Raw genomic sequence first — 18,633 nt, 5'->3', positions numbered from 1 at the left:
TGCTCAGAATTTGGTCAGAGCTTTATCCAATTTTACCAAGTGAGATTGTTTGTACAGTAAACACATACAAAACCTGATTTGAAACACATTTTTCAAAGCCTGAAATTATAGGTCTAACGGTTTTCTAACAAAACAACAGATACAGTTCTTAGTTTTAAAACAAACTGGATTTGATGTAAGATTTGTTTATGCCAAATTTGATGTCTGATAGACTTTTTCTTTAATCATGTTAGTTCACTGACTATTCAGAATTGAATAATGTGTAAATGATATATTTCTAAACTGTAGGAAAAAGAGCCAGTTGGGAGTAGTGGTTAAGACACCAGGCTGGAGACCATGACCTGTTGTAGTCCTGCCTTAGGCACGAAGCCACCTGTATGACTTTAGGCCAGTCCTTTTCTCTCAGCCCTTGGAAGGAAGAGGCAAGGGTAAACCACTTTTAAAAAAATCTTGCCAAGAAAACTGCAGGGATTCATAACTGTAATTACTAGAGTCAAGACTGCTGCAATACCTACCTTCAGAAGTCCTTTATTGTTAGAGGTACCTAAGTTTTGGCAGCGATTCAGAGAGAATTATAAGGAAACAACAGATGCCATAAACCAGGGTAGATATTAGGCCAACTCATCTTTCTTACATGAGGGACACAAGAAATATTAGTGAGCGGCTGGAGAGCGTTCAAGGTCACAGAGCAGTGTTTAGTTTGTAAATCTAAAGACAGGGATTGTTTTTACTCATCTGTCAATCATCCTGGGAGCCTCAGTCTGAAAAGCAGGATAAGGAGAAAAACCTAAAATAAGTGGTTTCTCAGAAGGGCCTTGCGAATTCAATCTGGGTGGTTAAAAATTGATATACAGTATGTGTATTTTTTAAGTGCATGTTCAAGGATCAATGGTTGGTTCTCCTTTTCAGTGAAAATGAGAATCAAAGCAAGCAGGGATAATTAACGTAGAATAATTCAGTCCCTCTCTTATTTGCAGGAATGGCACCTGTTCTGGGCTGCAAAAATCCAGACCACCGGTTGGCATCAAAGTGGTATGGAAAACTCAAACCTCAAAGGGCATCTGGATTCTTGCAGCTCAGATTTGGTAGCTGTAAAGGGGAGGATAACGGGCAAGGCTGCACACAGGCTGTCCTGGTTCACACGACAAGCCATGCTGTAATGTGGCCTGTTCGGTTTGGGTTTCAGGCATTGGGCAAACGCACCCATTGAGGTTTATCGCTAAACCTGTGAGTTAGTTGTAAAGCAACACGTGCTACAGAAATTATGGCTTAGTGTGGGGGCAGCAGCAAGGAAGGTACATGTAACCACATACAGGTATCCTCTGCTACATTGTCAGGACAACTGACCCATCTGTTAAAACCGCTTGCACATCCTGGCCTGCAAGAAATAGTTACCCCAGTAAAATTAAGGCCCCTTAAATCGTGACACTTTCCATAGACAGCTTTGCAACGTCCATCTCCCCCCCCCCCCCCCAGACAGCAGTGGTGCAGCCTCTTTCCCTCCAGGCAGGTGAATGGACACCGGACAATACCAACCAGCTGAGAGGGGGGAAGGGGACGGGAAATGCCTGTAGCCTCTACTCCCGTCCCCGCAAAGCTGGGTGTTTTGAAACGGGGAAGCTCCCGCTGCTCTGGGAACAGGGGTGGAGCGAAGGCAAAACCGGGCTTCGGCTCGCGGGCATCGCGAAGCGTCCCCTCCCCCTCTTTTGGAACGCTAGGTGGTAGCTGCCCTTTCCCTTCCGAGGTGCAGACCAAACGGGGCCCGGGCGGCCGCGGAAGTATGGAACGTTCCACTCGGCTCCCCTCGGGCGGGAGGGGGGCGCGCGAGGAAAGTGGGGAGGGGGGTCTCAGGTGGAAGTTCAAACGCGCCAACGTTCGCTCGCGAGCCGTTAGGCGCCAACCGCTCCTACCCGGAGGGCGCCTCCGATGGGGCGGGAGGCGGAGGAGGCGCGCTCGGCCTGGCCGGGCCTGGCGGGAGCGGGAAGGCCGGGGGACGGCGCGGGGGGCGGAGGAGGCCCGCCTGCCTCCGTCCGCGTCGCTCGGCTCCTCCCCTCGCCCATTCCCCTTCCTGGAGCGTCCTTCGAGCCCGCGCCTCGCCTCGCCTCGCCCCGCCTCGCGTGGGCGCCTGCCGGGAATGCCGCCGCGGGTCCGGTGAGTTCCGCGCCTGGATGCCGCTGATCCCGCCGTCTCTCTCTTGTGTCTCCCTCCCCGCCCTCCTGCAGGCAGCGCCGCCTCTGTCCCCGGCCGCTTCCGAAGGGATGCTGGAGAAACTGGAGCTCGAGGATGAAGGTAAGGCGCGGGCGCCGCTGGGAGCCTTTCGGGGCTGCTGTGGGATGGGCGCGGGAGCGGGAGGGGGCCGGGTCCCCGGGCGATTCGGACGCGCCCCGTGCACACGCGGCCGTGGGGACGGGGCCGCCGCCTCCACGCCGTTTGCAGGTGGGCGTCCCGGTATGGTCGGCGGTTACGGTGATCTTTAATAATGGATGCCTCCTTTGGACGGGAGGGAGGACCGGAGCTCGGGCACAGCCGCGGAGGTGAGGCTGGGTTGCCCCCTCTCTTGCTCCCCTGCCCAGCCGCGTCTTGCGCGTCCGGCGTGATTCTGTCGGTGGGGAGACCTCTGGAAACGGCCACCTCCCTCCCTGCCCTGAAGCTGGACAGTTTTGACAGCCTGTCCTTCAGCAGGTGGTCGAGATTGTTCGGGCGCGTTTCTGTCTACAGCACCCTCCATCGGCCTTCCTGGTGCTTTTCAGGACTCTGAGCCCACTTGTGGGTCTCAGTGCCCCAGAAGCACCTAATTTCAAAGGCATTCTGGTTTTAATGCTCAAGGGACCAGATGTTGGATCGGAATTTGAGGAGCTCTGGGGAGAAAAGATCAATAAACATGCGCTGATTAGTGATGGTAGGTTTCTGATCGGACTGTGAGAAACCAACCGCCTCTCCTTGATAACAGATAAGGCGGTTGTTGGGTGGAGGCAAAAGTATGCCCGTAGGTATAAAAGGGACAGTGAAAAAAATAAATAATTATGACTGCAAAGGCAGCGTCCTGTGGTGAATGGAGTTTCATTGTACTTCGCATCTAACATTGCAAACTGTAAAGCATTGAAACCCTACCAACGCTCATAGAGCTGCCAAGTTTTTATCTGCAGCCGTTTCTATAAAAAGATGTAAGATCTTCGAATCTTAGGGTGGGGACATTGTGAAGAAATTATTCTATTTTATTCTATTTTATTTTTAAATTCCATTGTATTTCAGCTTATTCAGTTCTTTTTTTAAAAAAGGCACAAGTTTATCTTTCCAGTCATTGACTGTAATTAAATAAATGGTTAAATGGTACAGTTGGTTAAAAAAATTCCTCTGTAAAGGTTTGCAGGTCCTGTTTTCTGTGGTATTGATTTAGCTTGCTAAATGACCTTTTAATCCCTAACCAATTTGTCTCTGAGGGGGGATACAATAGTAGGAAGAACACTGTTCCTTTTAGTGTGTAGTTGTGTGAAGTGTGTGTAGTAATGTGAAGAATGGAATTGAGGCTGGACAAGGGTAGAATAATTATTTATGTAGTGGGAGAGGGATAGTTAATCAGTAGCTCTAAGCCTCGGTGCGGGATTGGTACCTCCCACTCCCTTAGTTGTTCCCCAAGTCCTCTGAAACAGACCTAGAATAGGTGCGTTTTGTGTGTTTTATGCATTGGGTCTATTCTAGCCCTATAGAAGAGTTTTCTTTATAAATCCTCTTAGTGAGTAGGCGTTTTGTCTTGAATGTGCTCTAAACCAGTGTTCTTTCACTCTGCCCTATAAAAACCCACTAAAGAGGCAACTTGCCTCATGCAGTTATATGACCTCAAAAAATCCTTCTGATATGCATTCAGGCCCTCTTTGGCAAAATGACTTTTTGGGACAAGACAAGAAGCAGATACCGAGATTGTCAAACCAAAATTATTTTTAAAAGTAACACGTTTGTAACAGCAGGCGTCAGACATAACAGATTGCTATTATGCTCTAATGGCCTGTGATATTCTGAATTGAGAGTCAGTGAGTTAAGTAAGAATCATCTGGCATCTTAATCTTTTTGCTCTAGAAGCCTTTGTATAGGCACAGTACCCAGGAACTGCATAGCTATATCAAACAGCTTGCATTGGAACGTTACATCTTTAAAAAACACAGTGTTGACTTTTTGTCTGCTCCAGCTGAGCATTGTTTAGCATAGTTCTTACCAGATTGGAGAAATGAAGAGGTAAAGGCTTAGATCACATATCATACTAATGTATGTTGTGTTATGTTGGCTTAGCATGATGTGTGGTTCTTTCAGCCATTGGCTGATTCAACAAATCATGGTTAAAACAAACTCTAGCTTAGCATTATGTGTGGACCCAACCACTGAATTGTTTTGAATTATCTGAAAAGAAGGGGGGGGAGTCATACATGGAAAACTTAGAAAGTTGACTAGCTATATACAACTAGTTACAGGTAAATTAACTACTTTCTTGATGAATTTGTAAAGATAAATTGGTGGCAGTTGATCTCTGGTATGGTCCTACTGACCTGTTCTCATTTATAAATGCGTAATTTATTTCTCAAGAGCCTCTTTGCAAGATAATAACAAGTGGGAAAGATGAAATATGCTGTAATATAATACCTTGTTGATAATGAAGCTCAAGCTCAGATACTTTGGTCACCTAATGTGAAGAGAGGACTCTTTGGAAAAGACCCTGATGCTGGGAAAGATTGAAGGCAAAAGGAGAAGGGGACGGCAGAGGATGAGATGGTTAGATAGCATCACTGAAGCAATGAGCATGGAACTGAGCAAACTCAGGGAGGCAGTGAAGGACAGGAAGGCCTGGCGCGATAGGGTTCATGGGGTCACGAAGAGTCGGACACGACTTAACGACTGAACAACAACAACACCTTGAATTTTTTCCGTAATGAATAGGAGCCATGTAATTCCATAAGAATTGATATAAAAGGACTTTGTCAAGGTACATGGTTCAACATTCTGTATGATTTGAAGATTCAACCTCGTGAATGATGCAGTGCAGTAATCCTACCTGAAGTTTACCAGAGGAAGGATCATCATGGCAAGTGTATGATATACCTGCTGATCTTAAAAAGAAGATCCAAAGCTTGTCTTGTAATGTTGTGGAAGCTACATTCATGTATGCAGTCTTTTTTGTTTTGGGATATACAATACATGTCTGGGTTAGGATAAATATAGGTCCAGGTAATCCTTGACTTACTACCATTCATTTAGCAACTGTTCGAAGTTACGATGGTGCTGGAAAAAGAGACTTATGACTGGCCCTTGTGCTTATGAGCATTGCAGCGTCCCTGGGGTCACATTATCAAAATTCAGGCGCTTGGCAACCGGCATGTATTTACAACAGTTGCAGCATCCCAAGGTCACATGATTGCCATATGTGACCTTCCCAGACGGCTTCTGACAAGCAAAATCAATGGGGAATCGCATGATTCACTTAACGACCATGGTGATTTGCTTAATGACCACCACAAAATTGGGTGCAGTCATGTGTTGCCTTGCTTAATGATGAATTTTCTGGTGCCTATTGTTGTAAGTCAAGGACTACCTGTATAAATGTAGTATAGGACCTTTTTTTCTTTTGTCCTTTCTCTTCTATTATAGTAATCAATGAAACTTGATATAAACAATATAAGATTCTTAAAATAAGATATAAATAATTGGAAGCTCTTAAATATGTAGCATGGAAGATTCATTTAAACATAGATCACTTGAAGTATCTGGACACTTTAGAAGATTTTCTTTAGATAAAACATGTTAATTGATTGGATGGCCACTTTTTTTTTTTTTTTTAAATATCCACTTATGCCTGAGCTTTTTATCAATTAGATCATTTAACAAAAGATTTATTTTCTGTTTTCCTTTGAAACATTTTAGGCCCTAAAAGTTATAGGCAGTGGTTAGAAGCACAGCTTGTAAAGCAAAGACACATTTTGTTTTTCCGCTTAATCCAACTGCTTGTTTAATAAGGGACCTTCTAAAATGCAAAGTAAATTCTGAAGCTGCATTCCTAAACAAACAGTAAGGAATAAGAGTCACTGGGCACAGTGAGACTTTACTTTGGGTAAATAAGCATAGTTTCTAAAGGAGGCTTTAGAAATTCCCTGTGCTAAAATTAATTTAAGTACATTTGGTTCCTAGGCCACCTCCTGAAAGCTATTTCTGATGTTGGTTGATTGCTGCTCACTTGAGGAGGTTGCACACAGATCTCACTGTGGGATGACTGTAGATATCACATCCCAGTGGGCAATATATCTATTAACTGAGGCAAGTGTTTGCTTTTATAAATTACCTTTTCTAAGTAGCTAGACATTTTTAATTTGATTTAGATTAATGCTTTAAAGACACTAAAATTATGTGCTGTATTTTGAAATCAATTAGAGTATCAGATGTTTTCTTCATTAATTGGCGATGATGTGGTATATAAAATATAATACATGGAGCTTGGCCTGAAAAACCAGCAGCAAAATACAGAGAATTTGATTTTTTTTTAATTTAAATTCGACATGACTAAAAAAAAGGATAATATTACAAAATAGGTAGAAGCCATCTCTCTACACACTTTTGCTGAAAATCCTCTGTCGTCACAACTCCCACTGTTGCACTGGTTAAGGGCAGCCTTTTTCATTTCATGACAAGCCATTCCATCAACTTCTCCCATTTCTAAATTTCATTTTGGAAATTAACTATTTTGCCATTGCTGAATAAATAAAAGGTGCCTTCTCGTTATAAACTTTTTTGTAGAACCATTTTAGTCTTCTTTTAATTTGGGAAATTTTGCCAGGATTAAAAAAAAAAGTGCTGGATTCAGGTTTCGGGAAATTTATTTATTTATTTGCTAGGATTTGTCTGCTGCCCCAGCCCAGTCACTGATTCTGGGTAGTTCACAATGATACTAAATAAAAAACCAACAGTCAGTTAAAACAATTCAAGCTTCAACAGTAAAAAGACAACATTAAAAACCAGATTACAGTATCAGTAGCCCCAGTATTTCACTGCCTCTGTCCTAAAGGCTCAGAAGAATAGCAAGATCTTCACAGTCTTCTGGAAGATTAAAAGAGAAGGGTGGCAAGCTGGTCACAGGAAGCAAACTATTCCCTATGGCTGGGGCAGCCCTGATAGAGCCTGCCTTTGACCCCCACCCCTTGGTTTCTCACAGCAGGGGGAAATCTTCATACCTTCTCAACTTGCACACACATAATGGGCAGACTTCACATTGAGGAGACACAGTCCCACTGATAACAAGTCCCTCTTTCCAATAACTGTTCTTCATGATAAAGAAGACTGGCATGCAAGGGTCAGTTGGTGTTTACAACTGCCTCCATTGGTGTAGCACCGGACTGTGCAACTTCAGTTGGCTTGAGTGCTACACTAGGTTTTGGATTGGCGTGCTGAGGGCCATGTTCTAAAATAGTGTGGGGCCAAGACCTGTTTTAAGAGAGATTTCAGAGCTTTCAGATGGTTGAAACACACATTTTGTTCTTTCGCTACCCCTTTTGCTCAAAATGCAAAACCAGGCACAATTGTTTGATCCTGTTCGATCCGGGGAGTGCATAGAAGATGCTGATGGGTCATATTTTTGCACCTCTAGTGTCAGGGAAACCGATATATATATTATATATATATATAATTTGATTTATATCGCCAAGTGTATGAGTTCCGTCTTTACAGACATCTGAAGCAGAACCAGTCCCATTTTGTGCTTTCCTCCTAGGAAAAGGCCTGCAGTATTTTTTTTCCTTTGGGCAAAAGACAGATTCTTTCTTCCGAGAAAGTTTGCCACTTCACTTGCTTCTATGATCATAAAGCTGCCCCAGTGACATTTGAGAGATCATAAAGGAGAGAGTGGTTTAAAGGTTAAGAATAGAAGTCCTGAAAATTATGTGTGTTACAGGAATAAAAGCCTGCTGCCTGGATATAACAGAACTGTTGTGCACAGGCAGAGAGTCCTTTCATTCCCCATCACCCACGAAAAAATGCAGTAATCAGGCCATTTTTTGGTCCTTTGGAAAGCAGAGCTCATAAGCTTCCCGGATTTAGCTGTATTAAGTACAGCGAACACTTCATATTGGAACGCGCCCTATTTTCTACTTGCATTCGTATTTTGCACATAATGATATAAAATTCAGAGAAATTGAAATTTACCTCACGCATTCTGAGGTATTAAAAATAGTGTATTTTAACACCACAGACTGCCTTCTCATACAGAGGAAAAAAATGAATGATTGCCCCAGTGATTCACAAAGTGTAAGAACGATCTTCAAACCATTAGGCAACCTATAGAAAATGATGTGATCAGGCAACATAATGGTATGATTTAGAAAAGGAACGCTTTAACTGTTTTCATTAATTTTTATTCTGCCTCATGGCTAAAACAGTGATCAAAAACAAGAGCAATTCTGTAGCATTCCTTGAGCTTTCTCTCATTATTACAAAGCCAGAAGTTTGAATGTTCTTTTAAATCCTCACAAGTGTCTCATGAGGAGAATTGAGGAACAGGCTTGATTGTTAGCATATATTATTTGATTTTTTTTCTGATTCTCTTTTTCAGTATCCTTGCAGCTTTACAAGAAAACACGTACCAAGAGTTAGCTGATACTTACCTCATTGTCCAAAATCATAACTTTTCTAATCAAACTTGAGCACCAGCCTGTACCTCTCATTTCTCTTCAGTTGGTTGGTGCAGGCTGCAGAATTTTAATCTGCCTTGGGTAACTGGTTCTGCTGCACTCTTGGCTCATATCCATTTCTCTTCAGGACAGTTTTAAGAACAAGGAGCAGCAGGTAGTGTACAAAACAGCATTTGTTCATTGAGGTTTCCTTTTCTAAGCTGGTGAGCAGAGACCACGCAGGTTTGTTACAGTATGTGAATTCTTTTGTTCAAAGTGATGTAGGTAAAATGGAATAAGTACTGTATGTGCTGAAGGTAGTGATCACCATCTTATGGTAAAAATTGTGCTATAAATCCTTCAGTGAAATTGGACTTTTTTGTTTTCTATCATTCATTATTTTAGGAATCTAATTAGGATATTATAAATGGATTCATTTCCTATATTTTTACAGTGTGATCCTATGAGAGGAGAACCATGTTAGACTATGGTAGCAAAAGGATTAGGAGGAGTCTGGTAGCACTTTCTCCAACTAACATTTTATTAAAAGGCGTAAGTTTTTGTGAGCTTCAGCTCCCTTCCTCAGATGCATACAGTGTCATGCTGGCTGGGGAATTCTGGGCGACTCCACAGAAGTCCACACAGTAAAAGTTGCTGAGGTTGGGAAACACTGATGTAAAATCTTTGTATAACAGACAAATAGGAAGGTTTGAATTCTTCCATAGTACCAAGGATTCCACATAGGCATTGTGTACACGTGTCTATACGCTATGCATGCCGTACGTAATAGAGTTAGCATAGTTGCATGTCATGTGTCTTCATAGTTCATTCCCTGGTTCGTTCCCTCTTGTTACTCTGACATGACCTGGAGGGCTAAAGGCTGGAAGGGGGGAGGGCAGGATCACCTTAGAGCTTTTCATTAGTTGAAAAGGTACCTGCCTAGTTATGACAACTTTTGGAATTATAACTTTCAACAGGCAGGGAAAGAGGATTTAGATTTGACATTCTAAATCTAGAATCTAAATTTAGATTTGACAACTAAATTCCTGTTTCACAGCCATAAAACTATATCTTGCACATTTCTCCTTATGTTAGTCTAGTTTTGATACAAGTTGTTATAGATATACAGGAAGTCCTTGATTAACATTTGTTCAGCAACCGTTCAAAGTTATGACGACACTGAATGAGGAGATTTACAGCCTGTCCTCAAAGTTGCAGCCGTCGCAGCATCCCACGGTCACAAGGTTGCCATTTATGACCTCTGCCAACTTCTGACAAGCAAAGTCAGTGGGGAAACCGGCAGGAGGTTGCAAATGGCTATCGTATGACATTGTGCTTAACAACCACATGAGATTCGCTTAACGACCGCTACTGGAACTGCTGTCGTAAATTGGCATGGTCACATGATGTTGCGCTTTATGACCACATTGCTTAGTGATGGAGTTCCTGGTCCCAATTACTGTTGTTAATCAAGGACTACCTGTATATTTGCATCATTATGATTTCATCACTGTTTGGAGTTTTAACTTTGTAAGGAATTGAGCATGACATCTCTACTCATCCGATAGGTATAATTTGAACATAAGACTGTACTTTATTTCATTTAATAAAATGGTTGTTTCACATTTCTTTTATTTTTGTATATTTCTTTTTCCCAAAACCATCATGTAGCAATTTTAAGTAATGGTTAAGAGCCTACCATTATTATACATTACACTGTCAGGTTAGAAAAGAAGTGCGAAATCTGATAAGATCTGACATTTCAGAAAGCTGCTGCAGGATGACGGGTTCAAATTAGATTGGAACTGAAAAGCTGAAAGTAACTTATTTGTTGTGTACCATGTTCCCTTTGCTAGGCCAGCACCTTAACCACTACACCAAACTGGTTGTCATGGATGATAGTTGCAACGGTGTGATTGAACCACCACCTGTTCTTTATAAAAACATGGAGTTTCAATTGCACTGTCATGACTAACATCTTGACTTTTTTAACCATACTCGGTGAAACCTTTGGGTGTGTGTTGGGTATTATATGGGCACCATTTTCTTCTCCAGTGAGGCTGACAGCTGATTTGCAATTGGGAGGAAAGAATAGCCTTTCCCTGTCCCATCCAGAACGCTGCTTTTCCTTTGATAAAGTCAGGAAACTTTATCAAAACTGACTTTATTCCTGATCTGATACATTCAATTTACTTGGCACCAAGACTTTGGGTTGACCTTTGGATCAAATCTGTGTTTAGTTGTAAAGTTTAATCATTGCAATTTTGCTTCAGTTTGGAAGATTAACTTCCAGACAATTGGTGCACCACCTCCTCAGTGGCTGAGTTGGCAAGGTCCAGAGGAGTAATGGTAGGTTTTGTACCTCATTTGTACCTACTTTCTAAATGTGAGGCCTCTATTAAGATTATATCAGTGTCATAATGTATTTTGTTAAAGTAAATAATGAATGGAACCTTTTTGACAGCTAAAAATATTTTACTTAAATAAGCTTTCTCCTCCCCCTCTGTCCCTTCTTCCCTGCCCTATCTGCTTCTTGGAAACACCCAGATGAATAAAACAGCAAATAAAATGGAAATGGTTTAGGATTCTAAGTATTGCCCAAAATTGTTCTGTAGTATCAAATTACACCCCATTGTTGCTGCAGCAATTTAAAAGTACTTCTATACTTGATAGACAATTTTATATCCTTCTGTACAACTTTAAACTTCTTATCATTTTTGAATGTTTTCGCACATTTTTTGAAAAGGCCCTCACAAATATTGGTATGAGCATTTTGCTATTGGGAAGTGTTTTTTAAAAATGAGACTTTTCCACCACCGTATTGAAACTGTAAGGCTTATTCTGTTATTTTTGTAGATAAAACTTGTAAGTGCTACTGTATTTAGTCTTCAATAATTATTTCCCATTTAGGTTATATGCTTTCCTTTAGATTTGAGCTAAGCTTGTCGCAGGATGTAGCTGAGCAAAACAACAGCCAAAAAAACTTAAAAGGATTGAATCTGATTGGTATTTCAATGGGAGACCACCAGGAGATACCAGAGTTGTCGGCTAAACTATGAAATAAAACAGAATCCTAGAAGAAAACAGCAGCGTACCATTTCTCTAATGTTGTAGGGAAATCCATGTTAATTTCTCCATGTAGTTTGCAGGAATTCAGGAATCTTTACTGAAACATCCTGGGCAGTTTAAACTATGGATTGTTTCTTAGAGGCAGTATTTGATGTTTTTAAGAACACTGACATAATTTAACTGCTTTCTATTCTACGTATTCATGACTCAGCAAAAGGAAAACATAATCTCACTATACATTATTGCCCAGTTTGCCTAATGTTAAATCTGGTTTGGTACTTAAAACATCTGATACTTTCAATCACTGAATCATTTTATATTCATATGAGAGACCAAATTATAGGCTTAACTAGGAAATGGAAAAATATCCCAGAAGGCAATAGCAAACCACTTCCATATTTTCATTAAGCAAAACTACACAGAACATCTATATGCTTATCAGGAATCAAATTCAGTTGAGTTGGATCTTTACCTTATACTTGCAAAATGCCTGAAAAACATGAGAGCCCTGAAAATTCTGGGGAAAAAAACCCCTCAGAATGAAAATTCAGAGTAGTGTCATAAAAGTACAGAAAAAAGTAACACAGTTCTTAATGCACAAACTTGGCAAAGAATCCCATTGGATTAAAGATTTGCTTCAAATTAAGGTGCTGCCTGCTTCTAAATTGACCATGAAAATAACCACCAGTGAAATCAGGGGGCCAGCCTAGGGCAGAAACCAGGACCAGTCCTTTGGGATGCATGGGGGGGGGGGGCGGATTCAGTGCCAGAAAAGCAATATAGTAAGCTCTTGTTATGCTGGTGTCCCCCCATCTGGGTGCAGTTCCTGAGCAATAGGTGAGGAATAGCCTAGGAAACAGAGCTCTGCAAAGAATCTTCTCAGCCTTGGACCCCAACAGCAGAACATGGCTGCAAAGACTGCACAGAGTGATGGAAAAAGAGGCCAGAGGTGGAAAGAAATAGCAGCAAACTTGTTTGGAAAAAGAGTGCAGTTCCCAGGGAGGAGGAGGAGGGTGGAAAGCCATCCTTCCCTGCCCAAATGACAGGAAAAAGGAAGTGCCAGTGGTAAGCTGGTGGTAAGTGGTAAGTTTGGGCCCCAGCCCAAACCTTGACAGTGCCTCACAGCAGGGCTCTGCCTCACAAAATGTGTTTGAGACTCCAGAGCTACGCTTCCTGAATGGGGCCAGCCTACCCATTATTGTTCACAAGCTGGTAACCTTATGTTTGGATTACTCGAAAGCAGAAGCTAAACAGGCTTACCCCTTAGGTCAAGAGGCTTCAATACTGCAGAATGTGTTGGCTGAGTTGCTGAATGGGGCACCTGGCATGGTACATGCTGCGTGTTTATTGAAGCAACCGCCCTCGCTGCCAATTAACTACTAAGCAGGGTTAAAGATTGGGCATGTGGTGCATAAGGCCATAAACACTTTACAACCAGGACATCTAATGGATAGTCTTTGCCATTGCAGAGCTGAAATCCGGGGGGGGGGGGGGGACGTTGCTGCTGCTGCATTTGCCTAGAATTGCAGAGTGCCACTCGCAGGTGGACTTGATCTGTGATGGCTCATACCTGGAATTTCTAGAAAATTCTTCCCTGAAAGTTGTGAACTGTCTATTGTAGCCTGTTTCAGGTGCCAGCTGAAGATCTGACTTTGCTCAGGCCTTCTTTGCACACGTTGAATGGTTATTGTTTCTGCTTCCATTCTCCTGCTCCTTCCCTTTTGCTTTGATGATTTTCATACTGTTTTTATTATTTTTAATAATTGTGTATTTATGTTGTAATACTTTGAAAGCAAAGTATCTTAAGTTTGAAAGAGTTTGTCTACCATAATGTTGAAGTTTGTTTTAAGAATCAGACATCATAGTCCTGAGCATTACAAAAGAAAAAGTAGTGTTGTGTGCTGTGATTCCACTTAGCTGTTTACTATACCAAATATGACATGCTATGGTTAAGGAAAGAAAATGGAGGATTTACCCAGCCCATCAACATTTATATATTTTAATATATACCTTTTTGTATTTTATTCAGCATTTCTTTAAGTAGAAAATCACAAAGCAATCAGTCATACTTTATACTGTTATATAAAATGAATCTAAAATATCTCAGAAACATTACCTTTTACAAATTTAGTGCAAATAAATCTATTTGGCAAATAATCGACTATTATAGTCAAATTAATGCAGTAAAGGCTCACTGTTTGTAAGGCAGAAAATTATGTATTTGCTTATGCTCCATGTCTCTTCTTCACTGAATTTTGCTTTCATTAATGGGATAGGGATTTTGGGCGGGGAGGGGGAAGCAAAAGCATAATATTTGATGGGAATTTACAGTTTTAATTTTATCCACACACATCAGATGGATTTGTCCTCTTCCAGGCTGCACCTAGACCTGGCCTAGAGGCATTTGGAATTTAAATAAAATGGGTAGGGAAGAGACTTCAAGGAAGTCCTATTGTGAATTGTCTTATCTATCCCTTAATAGTTAGTTGTTGCTACTGTGGTAGCTATGTGGAATCTGCCTTGAACACGTGATAAGCTCCTATTGTAACAAGAAGTAGACAAGTCACCACTTCCATCATGTTGGCATTGTTGTATGAGCTTTCTGAAGGAGATTTGTTTTCCTTGTTTACAAATACCCACATGGTGATTTATTGACATTTTTAAATAAAGGCAAACGGAAATTGTCCCCTTTCTGAAAATCTCTTAATTTGTCTGATCTTTGGAGGCTGTATGCTTCCCAGTCTGTCATGAGTTATACTTTTGCACGTTTTAAAATACAGCAACAACTATATCTAAGATGTTACTGCATAGCAGGAGCTGGGGAAACATTTGGTGGCAGCAGAACCACCAGGGAGTAAGGGTAATACCTTGCAAGATGACTGGGCAAAGTGGGTAGGCTTATTCTCCCCCCCACCCCTTATTTGACAGGTGGTGGTTCTTGGGTTTTTTTCCCCCCTCCTTTCATTTTCCTAAATTGATTTAAGCCTGTTCTAGATCTTGCGTTACAATTTTTGGGTGTTTCCCCATCAGAATGGCCAGGATTTCAGGGGGAATCAATTCCTTCCTTCCCATTTCTTACATGTTAGTAGAATGTCATCCTATTACAATTGTAAGGGATTAAACTGGACATACTTTGGTTATAAGGAAAAGCTGCTTCAGTACCAAATCTGTTATCTGGAAAGTTTGAGTGGATTTAGAGAAAGATGGCTGCCTGTTCTTCTCCACATCAGTGGCAGGCTCCAAAATAAGTAAATGTAAACCTCTTTGAGGCCAAGATTATTATGCAACTGATACATGCCTTAAATTATGCAAAATTAATTTTGTTCTCTACAGTAAAAAACATTTAGAGCAGCATTTCCTTTGCCATGTTTTCAGCCCAGTTTTACTTTCTCTAGCAATGGGCAGAGGTGAAGTGGTTTTTAAACAAAGTGTGATGGACTGAGTGGCAAGGAGACCTAAACCCGGCACCTGACTAGAGTTTTTCTTCTTGGTAAAGGTGATTGCTAACCAAGATCTCTAGAAAAACTTTTAGCTTGGCTTGATACAGTGTCTTCCCCATTGTCTCTTTTACAGGGAAGGTTCCAAAAAAATTCTCTGTTGCTCTTTTGCATCTGAAGATATTCCGTCATGGTCATTTACTGCCCCCTGTAAGCAGAAATCTGGAGGACTCACATACCTTTGCTGCAAGGCAAATGATCAGGGATCATGGAAGAACAGCATGTAACCTTTTCTTTTAGACTCAAGATGATAGTATTACTAAAAGATTCACTAGGGGTTTTTTTGTTTTTGTTTTTTTGCTATTGCATTACTCTTCAGTGCACATTGAATTGCCCAAGATATTTTTGCCCTCGTTTTAGTACTTAGTACAAAACTGTAATTTTGGTATTCTGAACTTTTAATTTGTTGGCCTCTGACCATAGCTACAAATAAAGATGAAGAAAACCTCTCTATTGGTTTTTAATACCATCTTTATAAATTGCCTGATGGAGAAGAGCTCTAGCTGAAATTGGTGAATGGCAGTGCCATACTGATCTGCAGCATTCAGGTTGTTATGTGGGTAGCTGACCCAAAAGGCAACTTAACTATTGACCGACCATTGTAATGTCTTGAATTATTTGGTTAGTTGTTTGATGGACATGTAAATGGATAGGCATTGATTGTGAGCTGGGACAGAATTGGAAAGGAACACAAAAGAAGAATTCCTGTAGTTTCAGATCAGAGAGGGTTCCAGCCCCGGCTGTTGGAAGATGATCTTCAATCGCTAAGAGTTCCTACTCTGAACCCATTGTAGTAGCTCCTTGGAAGGGAAATGAGGCCTAGAAGCTGCCTTACATTGAGTTGGTCCACCTAGCTCAGTATTATCTATACTTCTGACTGTTGGCTGCTTTCCAAGATTTCAGATAAGAATTCCTCCTAGTCCTTGCCTGGAAATGCCAGGTCTGATTCTAGGATATTTTGCAGACAAAGTATTATTCAGTTATCATTCGAACGCAGCCCTGTCTCCAAGCTTACATGCAGAATAAACTTTTGAGTCAGGTTTTCTAGCTGACCGCTGGAATTGAAATCTTGCGCTGGGCTGATCACCAAAGATTCATTCTTCTTCTAGTAGTGTTCTGATAGGGTATTTTTCTTGTTAGCACTCTACTTCCATCACATAACATATAAATTAATCCAGAAATACTGCTGAGGAGTGACAAAGGAGTGATGGGGAATTCTATCTTGCAGCTTACTGTAGAGGAAGTAATGTTCCTTCTCTGCTAATACAGAATGCTCTTTTCTTCCTTTGTTAGCCATTTTGTTCACCTTGATGGGGTTTCAGGGGTACTTTCCCAGTCTATTGTTCATTGTGTTTAACAGGCTACTGCTAAAGTTGAAGGTTGATTAAACATTTAATTCTGTAGTCCCATTGTGGGGATAACCCTTAAAATGCTGTAATGCTTGCATCCTTTAACACAGCCCTGGACATGTCACAGCATAAGTCAAATGTGTTATATTAAATAAGGATAAATAATTGCTCAAAGTCAAAATGTAATATTCTTCCCATTCTGATTAGAATTTTTATATTCTAATCAGAATGGGACTAGATATATATGCATTAATTCAGTTTAGAATAGACCACTTCACTAACTGTAAGGAATCAATAAAATTGTAAATTGTTCCCGAGTTAAGTAAATAAGGTAGACAAGATTATATTTTGTTAAGAAGGAAACATAAAGAGCAGATTTCTTCTTTTATATTTGTTTGCATGGGTCCACTCTGTTACGTCTCAATCAGATGTGTTTTATGGACGACAGGTTAGCAATCTGATGTAGTAAACTAGATACCTTAAACTATATGAATTTTATAATTCATGAAAGCTGGCCATGCTGACCATGGGCTTATGGGAATTATAGTTCAAAGCATTTGGGATATGGTTAGAAAAGAGTAGTAGGTATTTTGTAAAAAGTATGTAGAAAAAGCTCCAAAAATTTTGAAAAATACTCTCTACACTTTCATTTAAAATACTAACAAGATGGATTGAGTATTTTTTACAAAAATTTTAAATATTTTCTTACAGCTGTTGGTGAATCAGAAAGTGATATCTACATGCGATTCATGAGGTCACATAAGTGTTATGATATTGTTCCAACAAGCTCAAAGCTTGTGGTTTTTGACACTACACTACAGGTGAGTTCCCCTTTGGGAGATTTCTTTCTTTACAGTTACTTGTCTTGTGTCTGTAATAATCAGAAAGAGAAAATGATTATAAACCTTAACACAGATGACCTTGTTACTTCATATTTGAATATGCTGGTACCTATATCTGCTGCCTTGGTTGCAAGCACAAGTCCACTGTGGGCTAGATTATAAAGCAGCGTAAATCTTTGGAAAGTGCAAAATTTCTTAAACCACTTCCAGTTCAAAAACCATCAAATTGTTCCCAGAACAGCATGGTCTAGTAGGAGGTTCAACATCGTACAGAGGGAAACAGAACATTCCTAGATGAACGCATTTTGCATGCTCCCCGAGCCTTGCCGTGCCTCCCTAACTGTAACTCCTCACACCCTCCCTCACCCAGCAGCAGCCACTTACCTTCCTTCCGGCCTGCTTGCAAGCTGCGTGGGACTTGTAACTCCTACTGGCTTCCCCACTGACTTGGTTGTGGGAAGCTAGCAGGAAGTTGCTTCGCCTAACAACCGTAGGATTCGGCTAACGACAGCAACCGGGACTGCTGGGGTTGCCATCACTAAGTGATGTGGTTGCGTTTTAAGACCGGCTCGCTTAGTGATGGAAATTCCGGTCCCAATTGCCATCATAAGTCAAGGACTACCTGTCCTGTATAGTAGTGCATATTAGAGAAACTATACTGAAACTATTGAAGCTTGGATAGTTTAGGGTAGGAGACATGCAGTACATTGTCTCTGATGCGAAGGGCACAAGTGCTTAGAATTAAGGTTTTTCAAGGACATGCCTTTTATTGTCATTATGGCCGGTCAGCAAATCTCACTGATCCTCAGATAATTGGAATATGTTTTGTACGTTGTATAATTGATCCCTGTCCAATTTTTGAAAGACTTGTCTAACAGCTTAAGCTTGTACTGTATGCTGCAGTTTAACTGTTATAAATAGGCCTGCTGTCTATCTTGCTGTGGGGCTCTCTGCTGAATCTGACATTTCCCCAACATTTTGAAACAGAGTTCTTGCTAATATTTTTGCATGGTATTTGGTGTGTGTGTGTGTGAGCATAAGCAGTACTTAGGAGTATTGGCCTGTCAGCTGCTAGGCAGCAGCAGAGAACTAGGTTTTTGTCTCTCTTGGATGCCATCTAGTGGTGTACAGTCAAGATGTAGCTTCTGGATAAGTATTGAAGAACTGGAGTTTGAGAAATTGGTTTATTGATTTGTGTGTCAAATCACAGCATACATACAGCCGTGATGATTCAAAA

The 18,633-nt window shown here is 41.0% G+C and overlaps 1 protein-coding gene across 5 annotated transcripts in view; it reads left to right on the top strand.

The window, feature by feature from the left end:
• PRKAG2 (protein kinase AMP-activated non-catalytic subunit gamma 2) overlaps positions 1–18,633 on the top strand; it is a 185,443-nt gene that overhangs the window by 140,077 nt on the left and 26,733 nt on the right. For 4 of the 5 annotated variants that reach the window (XR_015797739.1, XR_015797738.1, XM_088150058.1 and 1 more), the window contains exons 5-6: positions 2,223–2,289; positions 17,266–17,375. Coding sequence is in view for 3 of the 5 variants with exons in the window: in XM_088150058.1 (XP_088006184.1) it covers positions 2,223–2,289; positions 17,266–17,375 (177 nt within the window). In the remaining 2 variants the exon portion in view is untranslated. The remainder of the gene's footprint in view (positions 1–2,222; positions 2,290–17,265; positions 17,376–18,633) is intronic. The other variant, XM_088150060.1, reaches the window with a different exon arrangement.

This window comes from Python bivittatus, unplaced genomic scaffold (genome assembly GCF_059951505.1).
Source record: "Python bivittatus isolate LINGU-HERP-01145 unplaced genomic scaffold, Pbiv_v1 ctg000610_np1212, whole genome shotgun sequence".
NCBI lineage: Eukaryota > Metazoa > Chordata > Lepidosauria > Squamata > Pythonidae > Python > Python bivittatus.
This window is presented reverse-complemented; position numbering and strand designations above follow the sequence as displayed.